This window comes from Somniosus microcephalus, chromosome 22, assembly GCF_052327205.1.
Source record: "Somniosus microcephalus isolate GS21.2 chromosome 22, FLI_Smic_1.0, whole genome shotgun sequence".
Classification (NCBI taxonomy): domain Eukaryota; kingdom Metazoa; phylum Chordata; class Chondrichthyes; order Squaliformes; family Somniosidae; genus Somniosus; species Somniosus microcephalus.
In genome coordinates, this window is record NC_141008.1 from 43,559,820 (window position 1) to 43,580,782 (window position 20,963).

At 47.8% G+C, this 20,963-nt stretch overlaps 1 protein-coding gene across 4 annotated transcripts in view; it reads right to left on the minus strand.

Moving 5' to 3' along the window:
* LOC147102225 (uncharacterized) overlaps positions 1 to 20,963 on the minus strand; it is a 163,060-nt gene that overhangs the window by 58,384 nt on the left and 83,713 nt on the right. For all 4 annotated transcript variants that reach the window (XM_085964544.1, XM_085964547.1, XM_085964546.1 and 1 more), the window contains 3 exons: positions 17,595 to 17,734; positions 15,589 to 15,742; positions 14,680 to 14,758 (listed from right to left, as the gene is read on the minus strand). In XM_085964544.1, the coding sequence (XP_085820670.1) occupies positions 14,680 to 14,758; positions 15,589 to 15,742; positions 17,595 to 17,734 (373 nt within the window). The remainder of the gene's footprint in view (positions 1 to 14,679; positions 14,759 to 15,588; positions 15,743 to 17,594; positions 17,735 to 20,963) is intronic.

Sequence of the window (20,963 nt, forward strand, 5' to 3'; positions counted from 1 at the left end):
AGTACTGGGTGCAGTATTGAGCGCCACACTATATAAAGGATATTGAGGGCTAAAAATTCGATTACGTAGCACCCATTGGTTGGGCACTACGGTTGCCATTTTGGGTTGAAAATAGCGTCCAAGCTGCGTGCGCACAATTCTGGTACAGGCCGTGCCGGACACCATCTTGGTGAGGGTGTTAGTGTCGGTGATGGGCGTGCGCCAGAAGTATGCAGAGTAGGCAGATTGTGACGTCAATCAGCGTGCATTGACACCAGCACTGCCATTTTCACCCTCAACGCTGGAAGTACTGCCCTGTGTAAACCTCACACAGGTAACATGCGTTCTGCAGCTGCAAGGACCACCTACCAATGATATATATTTTTTAAATTTGTTTATGCGATGTGGGCGTCGCTGGCAAGGCCAGCATTTATTGCCCATCCCTAATTGCCCTCGAGAAGGTGGTGGTGAGCCGCCTTCTTGAACCGCCGCAGTCCGTGTGATGGTACTCCCACAGTGCTGTTAGGGAAGGAGTTCCAGGATTTTGACCCAGTGACGATGAAGAATTGGCGATATACTTCTAAGTCAGGATGGTGTGTGACTTCAAATCAAATCAAATCAAATCAACTTTTATTGTCATTGTTAGTGCACAAGTGCAGTACAACGAAATGTAGGCTTGCGGCTCCAGAGAGTGTACATTTAGATTAAGACATTTAAACATTCAACATACATTTGGCTTGTAATACATTAACATAAACATAACCATAATAAAGTGCATTGGCAAATGTGCAGGCTTTAGAGTTTATTTGTGGAGTTCAGTAGGATGACAGCCCTGGGAAAGAAGCTGTTCCTAAATCTGGTCGTACGGGTGCGAATGCATCTGTAGCGTCTCCCAGATGGCAGGAGGGCGAACAGACTGTGGCTGGGGTGGGTAGGGTCTTTGATGATGGACCGTGACCTCCGTAAACAGCGTTTCTGGTATATGTGCTCTATGGTCTATGAGCTTGGAGTTGGTGGTGTTCCCATGCGCCTGCTGCCCTTGTCCTTCTATAGAAACATAGAAGATAGGAGCAGGAGTAGGCCATTTGGCCCTTCGAGCCTGTTCCGCCATTTACTGAGATCATGGCTGATCATCCAAATTCAGTACCCTGTCCCTGCTTTTTCCCCATATCCCTTGATCCCTTTAGCCTTAAGAAATATATCTAACTCCTTCTTGAATATATTTAATGAATTGGCCTCAACTGCCTTCTGTGGTAGAGAATTCCACAGGTTCACCACTCTCTGGGTGAAGAAATTCCTCCTCATCTCTGTCCTAAATGGCTTACCCCTTATCTTTAGACTGTGACCCCTGGTTCTGGACTCCCCCGCCATCGGGAACATCCTTCCTGCATTTAGTCTGTCTAGTCCTGTTAGAATTTTATAAGTTTCAATGAGATCCCCTCTCATTCTTCAAAACTCCAGCGAATATAAGCCCAATCGACCCAATCTCTCTTCATACGTCATTCCTGCCATCCCAGGTATCAGTCTGGTGAATCTTTGCTGCACTCCCTCCATGGCATGAACATCCTTCCTCAGATAAGGTGACCAAAACTGCACACAATACTCAAGGTGTGGTCTCACCAAGGCCCTGTACAACTGCAGCAAGACATCCTTGCTCCTGTACTCGAATCCTCTCGCTATGAAGGCCAACATACCATTTGCCTTCTTAACAGCCTGCTGCACCTGCATGCTTACCTTCAGCGACTGGTGCACAAGGACACCCAGGTCTCGTTGCACTTCCCCTTCTCCCAATCTATTGCCGTTCAGATAATAACCTGTCTTCCTGTTTTTGCCACCAAAGTGGATAACCTCGCATTTATCCACATTACACTGCATCTGCCATGCATCTGCCCAATCACCTAGGTGGAAGAAGTCGGGGGTTTGGGAGGTGCTGCTGAAGAAGCCTTGGCGAGTTGCTGCAGTGCATCTTGTAGATGGTACACACTGCAGCCACGGTACGCTGGTGGTGGAGGGAGTGAATGTTTAAGTTGGTGGATGGGGTGTCAATCAAGCGGGCTGCTTTGTCCTGGATGGTGTCAAGCTTCTTGAGTGTTGTTGGAGCTGCACTCATCCAGGCAAGTGGAGAGTATTCCATCACACGCCTTACTTGTACCTTATAGATGGTGGAAAGCTTTGGAGAGTCAGGAGGCGAGACACTCGCCGCAGAATACCTAGCCTCTGACCTTATTTTGTTGCCACAGCATTTATGTGGCTGGTCCAGTTAAGTTTCTGGTCAATGGTGACCCCCAGGATGTTGATGGTGGGGGATTCGGTGATGGTAATACCATTGAATGTCAAGGGGAGGTGGTTAGACTCTCGCTTGTTGGAGATAGTCATTGCCTGCCACTTCTGTGGCGTGAATGTTACCACTTATCAGCCCAAGCCTGAACGTCGTCCAGGTCTTGTTGCATGCGGGCATGGACTGCTTCATTATCTGAGGAGTTGTGAATGGCGCTGAACACTGTGCAGTCATCAGCGAACATCCCCATTTCTGAGCTTATGTTGGAGGGAAGGTCATTGATGAAGCAGCTGAAGATGGTTGGGCCTAGGACACTGCCCTGAAGAACTCCTGCAGTGATGTCCTGGGGTTGTGATGATTGACCTTCAACCACCACAACCATCTTATTTTGTGCTAGGTATGACTCCAGCCAGTGGAGCATTTCCCCCCCCCCCCCCCCGATTCCCATTGACTTCAGTTTTACTAGGGCTCCTTGATGCCACACTTGGTCAAATGCTGCCTTGATGTCAAGGGCAGTCAGCTCCTTTGTCCATGTTTGGACCAAAGCTGTAATGAGGGCAGGAGCCGAGTGGTCTTGGCAGAGCCCAAACTGGGCATCAGTGAGCAGGTTATTGGTGAGTAAGTGCCGCTTGATAGCACTTTCGATGACACCTTGCATCACTTTGCTGATGATTGAGAGTAGACTAATGGGGCGGTAATTGGCTGGGTTGGCTTTGTCCTGCTTTTTGTGGACAGGATATACCTGGGCAGTTTTCCACATTGTCGGATAGATGCCAGTGTTGTAGCTGTACTGGAACAGCTTGGCTACAGGTGCGGCTAGTGCTGGAGCACAAGTCTTCAGCACGATAGTTGGGATGTTGTATGGGCCCAATAGCCTTTGCTGTATCCGGTGCGCTCAGCCGTTTCTTGATATCATGTGGAGTGAATCGAATTGGCTGAAGACTGGCTTCTGTGATGGTGGGGAGCTTAGAAGTAGGCCGAGATGGATCATCCACTCAGCACTTCTGGGTGAAGATATTTGCAAACGCTTCAGCCTTGTCTTTTACACTCATGTGCTGGGCTCCGCCATGATTGAGGATGTGGATATTCATGGAGATCCTCCTCCCGTTATTTGTTTAATGGTCCACTGCCATTCACGACTGGATGTGGCAGGACTGCAGAGTTTTGATCTGATTCGTTGATTGTGGGATCGCTTAGCCCTGCCTATAGCATGCAGCTTCCACTTATTAGCATGCATGTAGTCATGTGTTGCAGCTTCCCCAGGTTGGCACCTCATTTTTAGGTACGCCTGGTGCTACTCCTGGCATGCTCTTCTACACTCCTTATTGAACCAGGGTTGGTCCCCTGGTTTGATGGTAATGGTAGAGGGATCTTCAACCACTCTCAGGTCAGCTGCTGATTAATTTCTACTGGCTCTGTGTAAGTTTGTGGAAGTGTTTGGAACTTTCTAGAGTTGTTGACAGGGAGTGGTGCTGCAAGTGGAGAAAGCCTTGCTTCTGACTTCTTTCTGGTCAGACCACTTGCTCCCAGTCTCATGCGTGCTCTTATTGTCATCCACCTTGGATTGCAGCATGACAGGGAGATGGAGCAGAGGCTGTGAAGAAGAGGACAAGCTGCTTGCAGAGGGAGGAGGAGGAGGAGGGGGAGAAGGGCTCTCAGCAGGAGGCCTAGGGTCTTCCAAGAGCAATTCTCTTACCTCAAGCTGAGGTGTCTGCGCTTAATGAAGGAGATGCTCACAGAACTCTACCACCTCTTGCAACCAGACCTGCAGCCTCACTCCAGGGCAAGGACAGCACTGCCAGTGGCTGTGAAGGTGACAGTGACTGTGGCCCTGAATTTCCTCACCTCGGGATCCTTCCAGGCTGGAGCAGGCGACATCTGTAACATCTCCCAGTTTGCCATCCACTGCTGCTTAAGAGAGGTGACAGACGCTCTTTATGCCAAGAGGAGAGGACGTCATTGTCTTCTCTCTGACCAGAGAGAAGCAGGCAGTGCACACATGTGGCTTTGCCAGGAGAGCGAGTTTCCCCATGGTGCAGGGCGCCATCGACTGTACGCACGTGGCTTTGCAGGCAGCGCATCTAAATGCTGACATGTACTGCAACCGCAAAAGTTACCACTCGCTGAATGTGCAGTTTGTATGCGACCATGCTCAGCACATCATGACGGTGAATGCCCGGTATCCTGGCAGCAGTCATGATGCTTTCATTCTGTGCCAGTTTGCTGTTCCCTCAGTCTCTGAGCCACCACAACAAACCAGAGGGTGGCTACTGGGTGACAAGGGCTATTGCTGACCATCTGGATCATGACCCCGCTCCGCAATCCAACCACACATGGGCAGCGTGCATACGAGAGCCATGCTGGCACACGGAATCTGATAAGAGCAGACCATTGGCGTCCTTAAACAACACTTCCGCTGACTGGACTGCTCTGGAGGAGCCCTACAGTACTCACCAGAACGGGTCGCAAGATTTGTCATTGTCTGCTGCATGCGCCACAACCTCGCCATCATGAGGGCACAGCCCTTGCCGCCAGGCATATGGCGACCAGCTGAAGAGGAGGAAGAGAAAAGTAGGAGGCAACACAGACAGTCCATTTCTGCCTGGGCTGTCTGTGATCGACTCATCCAACTGCGGTACAAGTGAACGCAACCCCAATTCCCCATTCAACAATAGTCCGACACCTTACCTTCCCTCTGTTATTGACCAACACAGCGTCCTCTTGGCCACTATGCTGAAATAAAAGCCACCACAAATGAAGCATTCCAATCCAACTTTATCTATCAATCCATCCAAAATAACCTAACAAAGTCAACTAATCACCCTTGTGCATTCCCTTCATGCCTGTCTTCAGTGTGCCTTTGCCTGTCCTAGTGGTCCTAAGAAGTGCTACCCCAGTGGCTGCAGCATGGCTGGTGGAAGGCTACTGACTTTCAGTGGAGGAGACTGCAGATGGCCTTGGAGGACGACCTTGAGCAGCTCTGGGCCTAGAAGGCCCGATTGCGGGCTGCACCCCCTCGGCATGGGCAGCAGCAGTCTGGGCTGGCTGGCTGACAGGCAACAGCAAGGGCACTGGCAGAATGGCAGTGGTGGGAGGATGAATGCTGTCATCCTGAGGGAAGACAGCAGGTTCGTCCTCCATGGAGCCACCACCACTCCCAGGGCGGCTCCTCAGCATTCCTAGCCATCTGTTGGAGGACAGGTTGCTGGAATACTGGGAAACCCTGCAAGCCCCTTTCCACACTGGTAAACCCAGCCATGATGTCAGCAGTCTGAGCGTGCATGGATTCAGTCTGAGCTTCCAGTACAGCACTCAGACGTAGGACGGCTTATGCTTGTGCTGCAATGGAAGCTGAGACATCAGCCATCCTGGTTGGGTCCACAAGTGCGCTAACAGATCTGCCCACCCCTTCTATGCTGGAAAGAATGGACTCTAACCTCTGTGCAATGCCCTGTGCAAGGATGGTGTCGGACTCCTCCATGCTCTTTGACATTGCACTCAGGCTTTCTGGCAGGCCTGCCAATGGGCCAAGCATTTTGTTGTGCATACCCATCAGCGTTCTTCTGTAGGCCGCCCCATCGAATGTCCTCATCTGAGTCCTCTGCAGCAGAACACGTGTGCCACCTCGCCCCCCTGGGGAGCTGGCACCTGCGCTATCCTTTCCCCCTGCCCTGGTTGTAGCCGACTCGTGCCCGGTGACGCACCACGTGCAGATCCCGCCACTAAGCAACCCTCTGAACTCCATGCAGTGCCAGTTGTTTATAGGCCCCCAAACAGTAGTTGTAATGTAGGGCAGAGTATAAATCAGGAAATTAGAGGCGCATGTAACAAGGGTAATACAGTGATCATGGGCACTTTAATCTACATATAGACTGGGCAAACCAAACTTGCAGTAATAGTGTGGAGAACGAATTCATGGAATGTATGCAAAATAGTTTCTAGATCAGCATATTGAGGAACTAACTAGGGAACAGACTATTTTAGATCTAGTATTGTGCAATGAGAAAGGGTTAATTAATAATCTTGTAGTAAAGGGGCCTTTAGGGAAGAGTGACCATAATATGATATAATTTTATATTGAGTTTGAAAGTGATTTAGTTAAATCTGAAATTAGGGTCTTAAATCTAAACAAAGTAAACTATGTTGGTATGAGGGGCGAGTTGGCTTAGGTAGATTGGGAAACTACATTAAAAGGTATAACGGTAGACAAGCAATGGCTAGCATTTAAAGAATTAATACATAATTTACAACAAATATACATTCCTTTAAGGCACAAAAACCCCACAGGAAAAGTGGTCCAACTGTGGCTAACAAGAGAAGTTAAAGATAGTATTAGATCAAAGGAAGAGGCTTATAATGTTGCCAAAAAGAGTAAGCCTGAGGATTGGGAGGATTTTAGAATTCAGCAAAGTAGGACCAAGAAATTGATAAAGAAAGGGAACATAGAATATGAGAGTAAACTAGCGAAAGACATAAAAACAGACTGTAAAATTTTCTATAGGTATATAAAAAGGTAAAGGTTAGCAAAATAAATGTGGGTCCCTTACAGGCTGAGACTGGAGAAATTATAATGGGGAATAAGGAAATGGTAGAAAAATTAAACAAATACTTTGGGCTGGATTTTTTCAGTGTGGGCGGGCTGGGGCGTGTCAGGTGTAAATCGTGTCAGGACCCCGGCTCCTAATTGAAGTGTTGAAAAAGTGGGATTTTCTCCTAATTGGGCAATTGATTTCCTGCGTGTGGGAACACCTGGTCCAATGAGTCTTTTCATACAGAAAGTCGCCTCCGATGACATCATCAATGCTGCTGGATTTAAGACCTGCAAGCAGCCTTGCTTCCTCTGGAGACTGCAAAGGCTCTATAATTGTATGAAGTTGTTGATTTCCCGACAATGTCCACGATCAAGTAAAAGTGTGCACCTCGGTTTGATGAGCCCTCCCTCCAAGCTCTGGTGCACGGAGCCAGATGTAATAAGGAGGTGCTGTTCCCTTCCTCAGGGAGAAAAAAGCCACCCCAGCAGACAAAAGCTGTGTGGCTGCAAGTGGCTCAGGAGGTAAACTCCATTTCGCTGAGCCGCAGAACCTGGCTGCAATGCAGGAAGAGGTTTCATGATCTTCTCCGCACAGGAAGTGAGTATGACTTTCCCATCACCCTCAATCTGATCCCCATCACCTCTCCTCACCAGCACTCTGCTTTGCCAACCTCTTCCTCCACACGCCACTTGACACTTACATGCCTGCACCCTTACCCATTCCCTCTCTCTCGAAGGTCACATTCACTTAACTATTCAACCATGCAGCCCTCACATTCCCTATCACTGTGATGCCATGACAACAACAACTTTCAACACACAGGGATGGTCCTTTGTATCCTTCTAAGCATCTATGCCATGGATTATCTACACTCACTCCTTCATTCTCACTCAAACTCCACTTGTGTCCCTCATTGCAGGAAAAGAGAGCCCACAATAAGAGTGAAAGAGCCATGACAGGAGGAGGGCCACCCTCAGTAGCCCAGCTCACCGCCTGGGAGGAGGCGGCCCTGGAAATCGCCGGGATCGAGGAGGATTCCCAAGTGGGGGACGGACAGATGGGCGCATCGCAGCAAGCTGATGACAGAATAATTTGGCATCTCTCTCATTGACATTGCATGAGTCACTGATAATTAATCTGATGCTCTAACAGATTGACTTATGATCATCTGCACTATTCAATGTTCATGTAACCTTGACCTCACATCTCTAACTCTTTCCTTTACTCCCCCACAGGACCATTGAAAGCCCCCGTCCCCACTGTCCAGGAGGAAGAGCCTGAGCTTCCAGACTCCTCAGAGGAAGCTGCAACCTCTGAGGGCGCAGCCTCAGCAGAATTCAGTGCACCCAGCACCAGCGCAGACACTCACACCTTGGTGGGACCTTCGCGAGATAGAGTAGTGTTGGCACTTGGTGTATCACAGCTCACAAGTGAGCATCAGCAGATGGTGCAGACAGGGACAGCAGTGGAGAGTCCTCGTCGGAGGGCGCAGGACTCTGCCAGCTTGGCTCAGCTGCATGTCGACCCTGTGCCTCCGGGTCCATCCAGAACGAGAGCGGTGCTGGAACTCCAGGAACAGGTGCAGGAGTCTCTGGCAGGTTTTGTCTCCAGGGTCGTTGCGAGTGTCGAGCGAATGGAGGAGTCCATCGCGAACATGAGCAAAGCTTTTGTGGAGGCATTGGCGCATGAACGCATCACCACGGAACGGATGGCAACCTCCGTGGAAAGGATGGCTACAGTAGAGGAGAGGATGGCTACGGCCATGGAGGAGCTAAGTCGCCAGAGTGTAGAAAACATGGTCATTGTTCAGAATAGACTGGCATCTCTTGAGGAGCGATGGTCAGCTACTGAGCATAGAAACCAGACCTTCATGGAAGTCCTCTGGAGTAGGACTTCCAGTGCAGAAATGGGTCCTCATGGCCCCCCTGATGTGCAGCAAGGTGCTGTCAAGCCACTTGCTAGCTCTAAAGTGGGGCTGACCCACGAGAGGGATGTTGGTGGCAGACAACAAGGAAGTGGGGGCTCCTCTCCAAGCGCTCAAACGACCATGCCACTGCAAAGCCCTCGGTCAGGGCCCCACCAGAGTCCTCACCCAACTGAGATCGGCGTCTCATCCCCTGCACAGCCGCAGGAGCAGCAGACTGTTGCCAAGCCCTCACAGGTTTGCAACCCCAGAGGACGGCCGCCAAAGGTGTCGAGACAGGAACAGCAAGAAAGTGAGCAAGGGGCCTCCATATTGGCTGAAGCCACAGTGGAAGCACCATGTAGGGGCATGCGTAAGAGGAAGATAATGCACAAGTAGTCACAAGGGTAGTCACTTGGGTGTTATGTTGTGTTTATTTTTGAAATGCCACCACATACTTGTTGTGATAAAAAATTCTAATGGCAAACTGTTGAAGTTGTGGCCTGTGTCATTTCGCAAATGGGACTTCCACATTGACAGCTTAGAGCAACTTGCAATTGTCAGTATGGTGGTCAGAGTGATAGGAATCCGCAGGTTCTTGTCCATTGTCGATGCTCTGGTAAGAAGGTGCGATGCAAAAATGTTTGATTATACAGGCTAAGCAAATGTGACCAACATGAATGCGTCCCTTGTATCCCGGGCAGCAATATGGTCGTGCTCTGGCGACTTCTGACCTGTGCATCTTCAGGTGGGTGACTAGCAACTTGGCGCTCCTGTTGATGCTCCTGCTGTTGCTCATGGTTCTGCTGCTGCTGCGGCTGGTCTTCATCCGAATCTGATGTCCAGGAGGAAAGGAATTAAATGGTCGCCATGCTTCTGATATATGCCTCAGTTGAGGAAGTGCTTAGTCAAGGTGGGGAGAGGGATTTCCCAGGAGGTCACACTGGAGATGGGTAACAGGCTCCAAACTTCCACAACACTGAGTATGCCTGCTAAAAGTTCCCTCAGACTTGAAACAACAAAGTTCTGCCACCTGCAAATGATCATTGGTGAAAACTCCTTTGTAATGGTGGAGCTGCAGCTGTTCGTAAGCAATCCACTTGTGAGGCTGCCAGCATTACCTGGCGTGTTCCAGAGGAGGCGTGAGGGATCGGAGGAATGACTAAAAATCGGAAAGGCCTCTCAAAATGGGATTATAGAGGCTATTAAGTGGTTGTTAAGGGCCTATCCCGCCTCTTGGAGGCGGGATGGAAAGGGGGTCAGAAAACGCACTTTGGGGAAAATTGTTCGGAGGCGGGATCGGGCCTGCCCGCCATTTTTGGCAATTTTTACAACTCACACGCCTCCAATCCCGCCTCCTCAGGCCTGGCAAAATCGAGCCCTTAGTGTCTGTCTTCACGGAAGACGACGCAAAAAACTTCCCGGAAATAGTGGAGAACCAAGGCTCTAGCGAGAATGAGGAAGTGAAATAAATTAGTATTAGTAACAAAAATAGTCCGGAAAACTAATGGGACTGAAGGCCGATAAATCCCCTGGACCTGATGGCCGACACCCGACGCACAGACATAATTTTACGTTAATTGGCCTGGTTAAGCCCCGCCCTGTGGGCTTGACGGCCAATTAAGAGAAAGGCGGTGTCAGATGACATCAGTTGATGACACGTCATCTGCCGGTTTTCTTAAAGGGGACACGCACTTTTTTCTCGACAGATGACTGGTGAGAGAGGTTCTCCCAATGAGGTGGGACTACACAAACACTTCAAACCTTGTTACCTACAGAAAAGTCTAAATACATTAAAAATGATTTTCCCAACATTTTCTTACCTCTGAAACTCACCAGTGTACCACTGGATCCTTCACACCACTTCTGCAGCTGTCATCAATGCACAAACCTTACAGTAGATCCACAGCACGCCACACTTACCCTGGCGTGGTGTCCGGTCGTCAGGAACCCCGCAGTCGGCCTGTCAAAATTGAAAAAAGCCTCTTAACTGCCTGTTAACTACCTGCTAACAGGCAGTTAAGTGCCAATAATCCTCTTCCCGCCGCTAGGTGTCGGGTCCCTGTGCAAACTGGGGACCCGACACTTGGGAAGATTGTATGGAGGTGGGTTGACAGCGGGTTCGGGACCCGCTGTCAATCTTTGCAATTTTGCCAGCCGTCCCGCCTCCAAACCCGTCCCCTGAGCGCCGGCAAAATTCCCCCCTTTGTGTCTGTCTTCACGGAAGAAGATGCAAAAAACTTCCCGGAAATAGTGGAGAACGAAGGGTCTGTAGAGAATGAGGAACTGAAAGAAATTAGTATTTGTAAAAAGGTAGTACTGGAGAAACTAATGGGACTGAAAACCGATAAATCTCTTGGACCTGATGGCCAAATCCAAGGTTTTGAAAGAGTTGGCTTTAGAGATGGTGGATGCATTGGTTGTCATTTTCCAAAATTCCATAGATTCTAGAACGGTTCCTGTGGATTGGAAGGTAGCAAATGTAACCCCACTATTTAAGAAAGGAGGGAAGAGAGAAAACTACAGACCAGTTAGCCTGACATCAGTAGTAGGGAAAGTGCTAGAATTTATTATTAAGGACGTGGTAACAGGGCACTTAGAAAAAAGTAACAGGATTGGGCAGAGTCAACACGGATATATGAAAGGGAAATCATGTTTGACAAATCCGTTAGAGTTTTTTGAGGTGTTAACTAGCAGAATAGATAAGGGAGAACCAGTGGATGTAGTGTATTTGGATTTTCAGAAGGCATTCGATAAGGTGCAACACAAGAGGTTTCTAAACAAAATTAGGGCTCATGGGATTGGGGGTAATATACTAACATGGATTGAGGATTGGTTAACGGACAGAAAACAGAGGGTAGGAATAAACGGATCATTTTCGGGTTGGCAGGGTGTAACTAGTGGGGTACCGCAAGGATCAGTGCTTGGGCCTCAGCTATTTATAATCTACATCAATGATTTGGATGAGGGGGCCAAATGTAATATATCTAAGTTTGCTGATGATACAAAGCTGGGTGGGAATGTAAGTTGTCAGGAGGATGCAAGGAAGCTTCAAGGGGATTTAGACAGGCTAAGTGAGTGCGCAAGAACATGGGAAATGGAATATAATGCGAAGAAATGTGAAGTTATCCACTTTGGTCGGAAAAATAGAGAAGCAGAGTATTTTTTTTTAAGGGTGAGAGATTGGGAAATGTTGGTGTTCAGAGAGACCTGGGTGTCCTTGTACACAAATCACTGAAAGTTAACATGCAGGTACAGCAAGCAATTAGGAAAGCAAATGGTATGTTGGCCTTTATTATAAGAGGATTTGAGTATAAGAGTAAAGACATCTTACTGCAATTATATAGGGCCCTGGTGAGACCACACCTGGAGTATTGTGTACAGTTTTGGTCTCCTTACCCAAGGAAGGATATACTTGCCATAGAGGGAGTGCAACGAAGGTTCACCAGACTGGTTCCTGGGATGGGGGGGTTGTCCTATGAAGAGAGATTGAGTAGACTTGGCCTATATTCTCGAGAGTTTAGAAGAATGAGAGGTGATCGCATTGAAACATACACAATTCTTACAGGGCTTGACAGGATAGATGCAGGGAGGATGTTTCCCCCTGGCTGGGGAGTCTAGAACCAGGGGTCACAGTCTCAGAATAAGGGGTCGGCTATTTAGGACTGAGATAAGGAGAAATTTCTTCACTCAGAGGGTGGTGAATCTTTGGAATTCACTACCCCAGAGTGCTGTGGAAGCTTAGTCGTTGAGTATATTCCAGACAGAGATCGATAGATTTTTGAATATTAAGGGAATCAAGGGCTAGTTCAGGAAAGTGGAGATGAGGTAGAAGATCAGCTATGATCTTATTGAATGGCAGAGCAGGCTCGAGGGGCCAAATGGCCGACTCCTGCTCCTATTTCTTATGTTCTTATGTTCATCCCTCTCCTCTCCTTCTTCTACCACCACAGGCTGGGCAGGTTCGATTTCTTGGGTATCTGAAATGAGAAGGGCACAAGGGTAGGGTTGTGGTGAGGGGAGGGGGGAAAGTAAGAGGTGCAGGCTTACACCGTGTGTAGTTTGTATATCAGAAGAGATTGTGGGATGAGGGGGAAGTGGAACCTGTGAACACACCAGCATCTTGTACTCTTTCAGCCCTACCGCTGGCCATGGGCTCAGCCATGTCCCTGCCAAGAATGGTCAGCACCGTCTCCTCCAAGGGGATGAGGTGATGTAGGTGAGCCTGGCCCCTGTCGGTTAGGTTCTGCTGGCGCCGGTTATGCGCCACCTTTTCCTGCAAGAGAAAGAGAAGTGTGTCACTGAGTGCAGTGCAATGTGTTTGGGTGATGTGCCTGTCATGTTTGAATAGCTAGCAATGTGTGCAAGCCGTGAGATGTGGGTGTGAGGCTTGCAGCAGTGGTAAATGTGTGAGGGTGAGGTGAAGCTATGAATGTGAGGTATGCGTCATGTTTGGTAGAGATTGTTGGTAGGTGAGTGATGGGATGTGATGCATTGAGCATTGTGTGAGGCTAGTGGTGCAGATGGTGGGTTATGGCATTTGAAGATGAATTCACTGACCTTGACCACGCGTGTGAGGTCATTAAACTTCCTGCACTGCATCCAGGTCCTCGGGGCAAATGTGCTGCATTCACCAGAATGGCTGCCTGTTCCCATTGCACTTTGGTCTGTTGACTGGAGAGCCTCCTGGCCCCCTGTGGAAAGAGGATCTCTCTCCTCCAACTCCTCCAGTGCTGCATTGGACAACTTTGGTGTATGCCCTCTCCCCTGTTGTGCCATCATGAACTGATTTTTTGCACTGTCTTCCTCAGCCAGTTGAATGATGATCTGCAGGCAGAATGCACCTCCCCTTTAAGAGGTGCAGACTGCCTTTAAGTAGTGCAGGTTAGCTTTAATTGGTGCTAGATCGTAGGAACTTTGGCCCCCTGCTGAGCATTCAGCAACTCAGAAGCACGTTCACTGTTGTTCGAAATTCGCTGTGCTGCCTGCAATCCTCCGAACGGGCACGGGTCGCGAGTGCATCGCGATCCCCTCTCCCGTTTTCAGGTGAAATAAATTTCTAGGCCTAAGGCTTTAGAACGAGTCCTATGCAGATTCACTAGGATTCTGCCTGGAATGGGGAAATACAAATATGAAGACTTAAAAAATTTGGACTTTATTCATTAGAACACGGATATGTGATAGAAATGTTTAAAATTATGAAAGATGGGACAAGGGAGATACAGCAGACTGTTTCCAGTTATTGAGGGTCTAGAACAAGGGGCCAAAGATACAAGATTAAATGTAAGAGATTTAGAACAGAGGGAAGGAGAATCCTCTTCACACAGAGAGTTGTGAGGCTGTGGAATTCACTTCTTGGGTTAATGGTATATAGTTGGATGAAGGGATATGGGAATAGAGCGGGTAACTGTGATTAGGACAATTCGCTGGCGTGGAACGTAAACACTGACATGGACCGGTTGGGCCGAATGGCCTGTTTCCATGTTGTAACCTCTGTGTATTTCTATGAATAGTGGACACTTGGGCAAGATACCACAAGGCGACTAGCACCATGGAGCTGTACCACAGAGTTACCATCTTCAAGAAAGAAGGGGAATAAATGAATAGACAAAGGAGGAAGAAGAAAAAAGAACAGCAGTGGGGGTCCAGAATGCTGCCTACCTGGAACTGTATGAAGTCACTGCCCTCCTTCAACTCACTGTGCTATCTGGGAGAAGCACTGATACAATTGCAAATCTAAGATAATCATTGTGCGTGCAGTACAAGCAGAAAATTCAGTGCCAAGCTATTAAGTAGGCAAATTATTACACTTTTAAGATGGACCTGCACTGAACAACTTTGTAGTCTCCCTCACTGGCTGCTTAAATTCAGCAGTTTTCCCTTGGAGTAGCCTCTGTAGTGATGGAGGAACTCCCTGAACTATATTACCATGCAGATGCAGGTTCTGTTGGTCTGATCGTACGTGCATACACTATCAGTATCGTTACCTGGCCTGTCGCCTCTCTTTCGGCCGGTTTCGATTAACTAATTGTTCTCTGAAGAAGTGAGTCCACGGTGGTGGAAATCCTACAGCAAAAAAACAAAGTTCAGTGTGAAAAACCTCCCTGATACATTCAGGGCAGGTATAAAATGTAGTCTGTATCCCTGCAGCCCTAAAACGGTCAATGTGGCTGCTTTCTATTCCATGCAGTTCCTTAATCTGATTACAGAGAGCAGGTGCACTATTCTTTGAACTACTCATGGCTGTTGAAAGTCTTGCTTCCAGCAATTTGAAGTAGGTTTAAAAAAAAAATTCCCAAAGCTTTCTGTAGGGATTAAATTCAGTATGCATCAAAATAAACACATCTATTGAATAAATGGACAAAAAATCAGTAGATTCCAGGGGAAGATTATTAATCTCAAACCTAGGCCAGTATGAAACATTTTAGTTCAATCATTAGTGCCTTACAACAAAATCTGTGTTCACCTCTTCTTCCTGCATAAGGTACCTGCACCTCCTGCCAGTACTGTACAAGGAATCTGCACACCATGACTGTACTGTACAAGGAATCTGCACACCATGACTGTACTGTACAAGGAATCTGCACACCATGACTGTACTGTACAAGGAATCTGCACACCATGACTGTACTGTACAAGGAACCTGCACACCATGACTGTAATGTACAAGGAACCTGCACACCATAAATGCACTATACAAGGAAGTTGCAGCTCTTGACATAAAAATTGATAGCATGCGAATTATTCGACAGAACTGCTTTGAAGATATAGTCCAGACTGGAAAGTGTAGAAACTCTGTACGAATCCAGGAATTCTCCGTAGCACAACAGAACAAACCTCTATGCTGATTGGTGGTTTTTGACAAACGAAACAGTACAAGGTCCATGAAAACTCACCCTGAGTTGGGTCCAGTACTGAAAATACTTCAGTGTCCTGCTTGTTTAATCTCTTATAGAGGTTTGTGTAGAAATGTTGTTTGATCGCTTTCTGAAACTGCTGAGTTGTCAGTGCAGGAGCTCGGGATCTTAGCACCGCATCCACCTCACCTGGCTGGGAGAGAAACTGGTTATAATCCAGGGTCGTAGCCCATTCATCTTTGTTCCATTCAAGTGAGTAATATTCAGTATTCTCAATCAATTTCAATGTATATGGGGTTGATTTCAATTCCCTCCGCCCGCTGGGAATAATTCCTCCTGTTGCCTTTTTAATTGAGGCCTTCCGCATGGGCGGCCCAGGCACCTGCCTGTTTCAGACGGGAGCATAGTTCTAATCTGCTAATCAGGGTCCTCTGGCGTACAAAGACCCCTACTGCAATATTGAGGGACCAATGAGTGCCCACTCCTTCCACTGGTACCAGCCATGATCCAATTGAATGGCGGAACAGGTTCGAGGGGCTGGATGGCCTACTCCTGTTCCTATGTACTAGGCATTGATTGGCCTAACCAGTGGTCCTTAAAGAGCCTTTTGCAGGATGTTCCTTCTGTCCCACAAATATCTTGACACCCACCGCCAGTTCATCTGTGCACCCCTCCGTGATTGCCTCTCTCCCCCTGCAGATAAAACTTCCCGTATTTTCGGTCCACCTCGCTCAAATGTAAATGAGGCATGGCCCTCAAACTGGATTGGGCCTCACACTGAGGTCATCGAGTGGGCAGCACAATCACACCTCCCACCTCCTGCCTGGTGTCTGCCATTGAATCTATTTCTCATAACTGTAGTGTGTTTCAACTCTCCCAGTGGCTCAGTGAGTTCATCCAAGAAGGTCCATGATTCAATCCTCGGTCTGGAGAGGGTATTGGTGAGACCACACCTTAAGTACTGCGTACAGTTTTGGTCTCCTTATTTAAGGAAGGATATACTTGCATTGGAGGCAGTTCAGAGACGATTCACTTGGTTGATTCCTGAGATGAGGGGGTTGACTTATGAAGAAAGGTTGAGCAGGTTGGGCCTATACTCATTGGAATTTAGAAGAATGAGAGGTGATCTTATTGAAACATACAAGATACTGAGGGGGTTCGACAAGGTAGATGCAGAGAGGATGTTTCCCCTCGTGGGGAAATCTAGAACTCGGGGGTATAGTTTCAGAATAAAGGGTCACCCTTTTAGAACTGATATGAGGAGGAATTTCTTCTCTCAGAGGTCGTAAATCTGTGGAATTCTCTGCCCCAGAGAGCCGTGGAGGCTGGGTCATTAAATACATTTAAGGTGGAGATAGACAGATTTTTGCAAGATAAGGGAGTGAAGGGTTATGGGGAGTGGGCAGGGAAGTAGCTTTGAGCCCAAGATCAGCCATGATCTTATTTAATGGCAGAGCAGGCTCGAAGGGCCAAGTGGCCTATTCCTGCTCCTATTTCTTATGTTCTTACCTGATCTTAGCCATGTGTGTGTAAGTCAAATGAAGACAGGATGAGGATAGCCTGTCAACACTCAATGTCTAGGCTCGCAATGAAGAATGGCCACTTAGGTGAGGAACCGAAGAGCGACTGAGAACCCTGAAACCGTACCCTAGCTAGAATCAGCAACTTCAGAAGAGGGGAGAAAATCGCTGTGAAACAATAATCAACAAAATAAAATATATGGTGAATGCAGTAAACACGTGCCTGTAATTTCCGCGGTCTTCACCCGATCTCGCGGTGTAATTTCGGTGGAAGATTGGCAGAAACTCCGAAGAAACTGCATAGATGGCTGTACGTACATTTCTCCAGGGTTTCTGCTGATCCTCTGCCAAAGCTACAGTAGGAGATCGGGAGAGCCCCAAGGAAAGTTTACCCTGCGGTGTTTATGAGACGGATACTCAGCCCGCTGTGTCAAGGTGACATTTTGCAACCAATGTCATTTAGATGGTAAAGTTCTGAAGATCACTCTGTAGCAACTGGGCAGCAAAACGGTAGCTCTTACATACCGTTTTACAAATTTGTAGGTCTTCTCGTAGCAAATGAATAAAGGCCACGCAGAACACTGGGATACAGCTGTAGGAAGGTTGATCCAGGCCGATGATGTACTGATCCCAGACGTACAGCACAGTTTCCATGTTCAGGTATCCTGTTAACACAACAGAATCTCTGAGGTCCTCGTTCTGTGAATACTGGAATGTTTTATTACTGAAATGGCTAAATGAGGGTCAGTTTGTAATTGATGGACATGAAATGAGGGCAGGATCACTGGCAAAAAACAAAATTAGGGACTGTTTCTAACTGGCGAATATAGTTTGGCAATCGGTGATTAAAAATGTAATTCATTTTTTAACAAAATTTGGTGACTTTGTGCTTACCAAGATAAGGTGAGTGCTGGGGTTGGAACACTTCACTGTGGGGATCCAGTATCATTTCCACAAGTATAATAAGGATCAGAAGTAGAGTAAAGCTCCTGTTAAATTGCTACAACATGCCATAATAAGATGCGTGCCCTTTAGTCATAGAGTCATAACAGCACAGGAGGCCATTCGGCCCATCAAGTCCGTGCCGGCTCTCTGTAGAGCAATCCAGTCAGTCCCACTCCTCCGCTCTATCCCCGTAGCCCTGCGAGTTTATTTCCCTCAAGTGACTATCCAGTCTCCCCTTGAAAACATTGAGGGCTGGATTTTGCCAGCCCCGAGGAGGCGAGACTGCCGGTAAAGTTGCAGAAAGTGGGGGCAGCTGGCAAACCTGCCCCATCCCGCCTCCGTGCCCTTTTGCCAGGTGGCAGGAAGCCGTCCTGACCCGGGTCCTGTCTCCTCAAGGCGGGAAAGGGATTAAATCCTTTTAACTGCCTGTTAACAGGTAGTTAACAGGCAGAAAAAAGGATTAGTCCCATTTTACCTTTTCAACTGCAGGCTTCCTGACCTTGGAGAACCCTGTCGGGTTGGCGGTGTCAAGTAGGAGGTCGGAGGGGTCTGAAAGCGAGATGTAGAGGTGAGTGATGGGTGCAAGTGTGGAGTGGTAAGTATGTAAGGTGAGTGTAAACATAGAAACATAGAAGATAGGAGCAGGAGTAGGCCATTCGGCCCCTCGAGCCTGCTCCGCCATTCAATGCGATCATGGCTGATCATCTGAATTCAGAGGGGCTGGGACAGGTGGTAGCTCGCCTCGCGGCGGACTGCCAGCTGTTAAAAAAGTGTTAAAAAAATGTTCACTTACCTGTGTTTCTGCCTATAGCCGTCATCCGTTCTGGATCGGGAGTCCAGACATATTCCTTGTAGATTTCACAGATTGGCTGTTGGATCCTCTGAAGCAACAGTCATCTGAAATCTACAAAGTACAGGAAACTTTGTGCTATCTGGCACCGACGGGACCGAGCTGTTGCCGTCCCATCAAAACTGCCGGACAAACCAACGCCAATGTTGAAACATACGGAGATTTTGAGCTCCGTATCTGGCAACAAACCCTGTTGCTTCCACAGCTTCTAAACAGTCGGCCGTACCTTGCAAGCATCTCTGTAGCTTAGCAACAGCTTCAGCGAGACCTTGCAGAGCCTGACTGGTGAAAAAAAGGCAACGAAAAGAAAAAAAACCTAACGAAACGGCTCCTGATTTTTGCCGGTGGCTCGAGCATTCCGGACAGTTAACCTCCGGATAAACCAAAGTTTCCTGTAGAAAGGTTTGATGAGTCCTGAACACAAGGACTCATCAAACTACACAGAATGTCAGTGTTTGACAGGTTCACAGAGCTCTTAAACGCTGACATTTCTTCTTTCAAGAAATATTGACAGATGCCATGTCAGACGTTGACATGCTCTGTCATTGTCTTCCCCCTAATTGGCCTGCTGAGCCCGCAGGGCGGGCTTAACAAGGTCAATCAGGGGAAAATCCCACTGGTTGGCCAGAAGATGATGGAGCCGGGACTGAGACTTGACAAGCAGCAGTCCCGCCTCCAACTCGTCTACATTCACAAAATTCAGCCCCAAGTGTCTCTGCTTCCACCATTTCCGTTGGCAGCGAGTTCCAGGTCCTCACCACTCGCTGCGTAAAAAATGTTTTCCCCACATCCCCCCTGTATATCTAGATGCCCAAAACCTTAAATCTGTGTCCCCTAGTCAATGTACCATCAACTAGTGGGAACAGCCTTTCCCCGTCTAGCCTATCCAAACCAGTCATAATCTTGTACACCTCTATCAAATCACCCCTCAACCTCCTTTGCTCGAATGAAAACAAATCCAGCTTCTCCAACCTGTCCTTATAGCTAAGATCCCCCATCCCCGGAACCGTTCTGGTAAATCTCCTCTACACCCTCTAAAGGGCCTTCACATCCTTCCTAAAGTGTGGTGACCAGAACTGGACGCAATACTTCAGTTGTGGCCTAACCAGCGCTTTATAAAGGTTCAGCATAACTTCTCTACTTTTGTACTCAATACCTCTATTTATGAAGCACAAGATCCCATATGCTTTGCTAACCACTCTCTCAATATGTCCTGCCACCTTCAGGGACCTATGCACATTAACTCCCAGCTCCCTCTGTCCCTGCACACTCTTTAAAACTGTGCCATTAAGTGTATATTGCCGTTCCCTGTCCCTTCTGCCAAAATGCATCACCTCACACTTCTCTGTATTACATTCCATCTGCCACTTGTCTGCCCATTCTGCTAGCCTTTCTATGTCCTGTTGCAGTCGATTGGTATCATCCTCACGGTTTGCCACACCCCCAGGTTTGGTATCACTGGCAAATTTAGAAATTCTACTCTGTATTCCAATATCCAGGTCATTTATACATATCAAAAAAAGCAGTAGCCCCAGCACTGACCCTTGGGAAATACCACTGTCTACCATCCTCCAGTCTGAAAAACAGCCATTTACCACAACTCACTGTTTTCTGTCCTTAAGCCAATTTGTTATCCAAGCTGCCACTGACCCACCTATTCCATGAGCCTCAATTTTGTTAACCAGCCTTCTATGTGGTACTTTGTCAAAAGCCTTCCTAAAATCCATGTAAACAACATCCATTGCATTCCCTTCATCGATCCTCCCTGTTACTTCATCAAAAAATTCAATTAGATTAGTCAAACACGATCTGCCTTTTACAAATCCGTGTTGGCTCTCCTTAATTAGCTTAAACCTCTCCAAGTGCCCGTTAATTGTTTCCTTGATTATTGTTTCTAAAACTTTACCCACCACTGATGTTAAACTGACTGGCCTGCAGTTACTAGGATTCTCCTTACACCCTTTCTTGAACAATGGTGTCACATTTGCCACTTTCCAATACTCAGGCACCACCCCCGTATCTAGGGAAGATTGAAAAATTATGGCAACCCCTTCCGCTATCTCCTCCCCCAATTCCCTCAGCAACCTGGGATGCAAGCC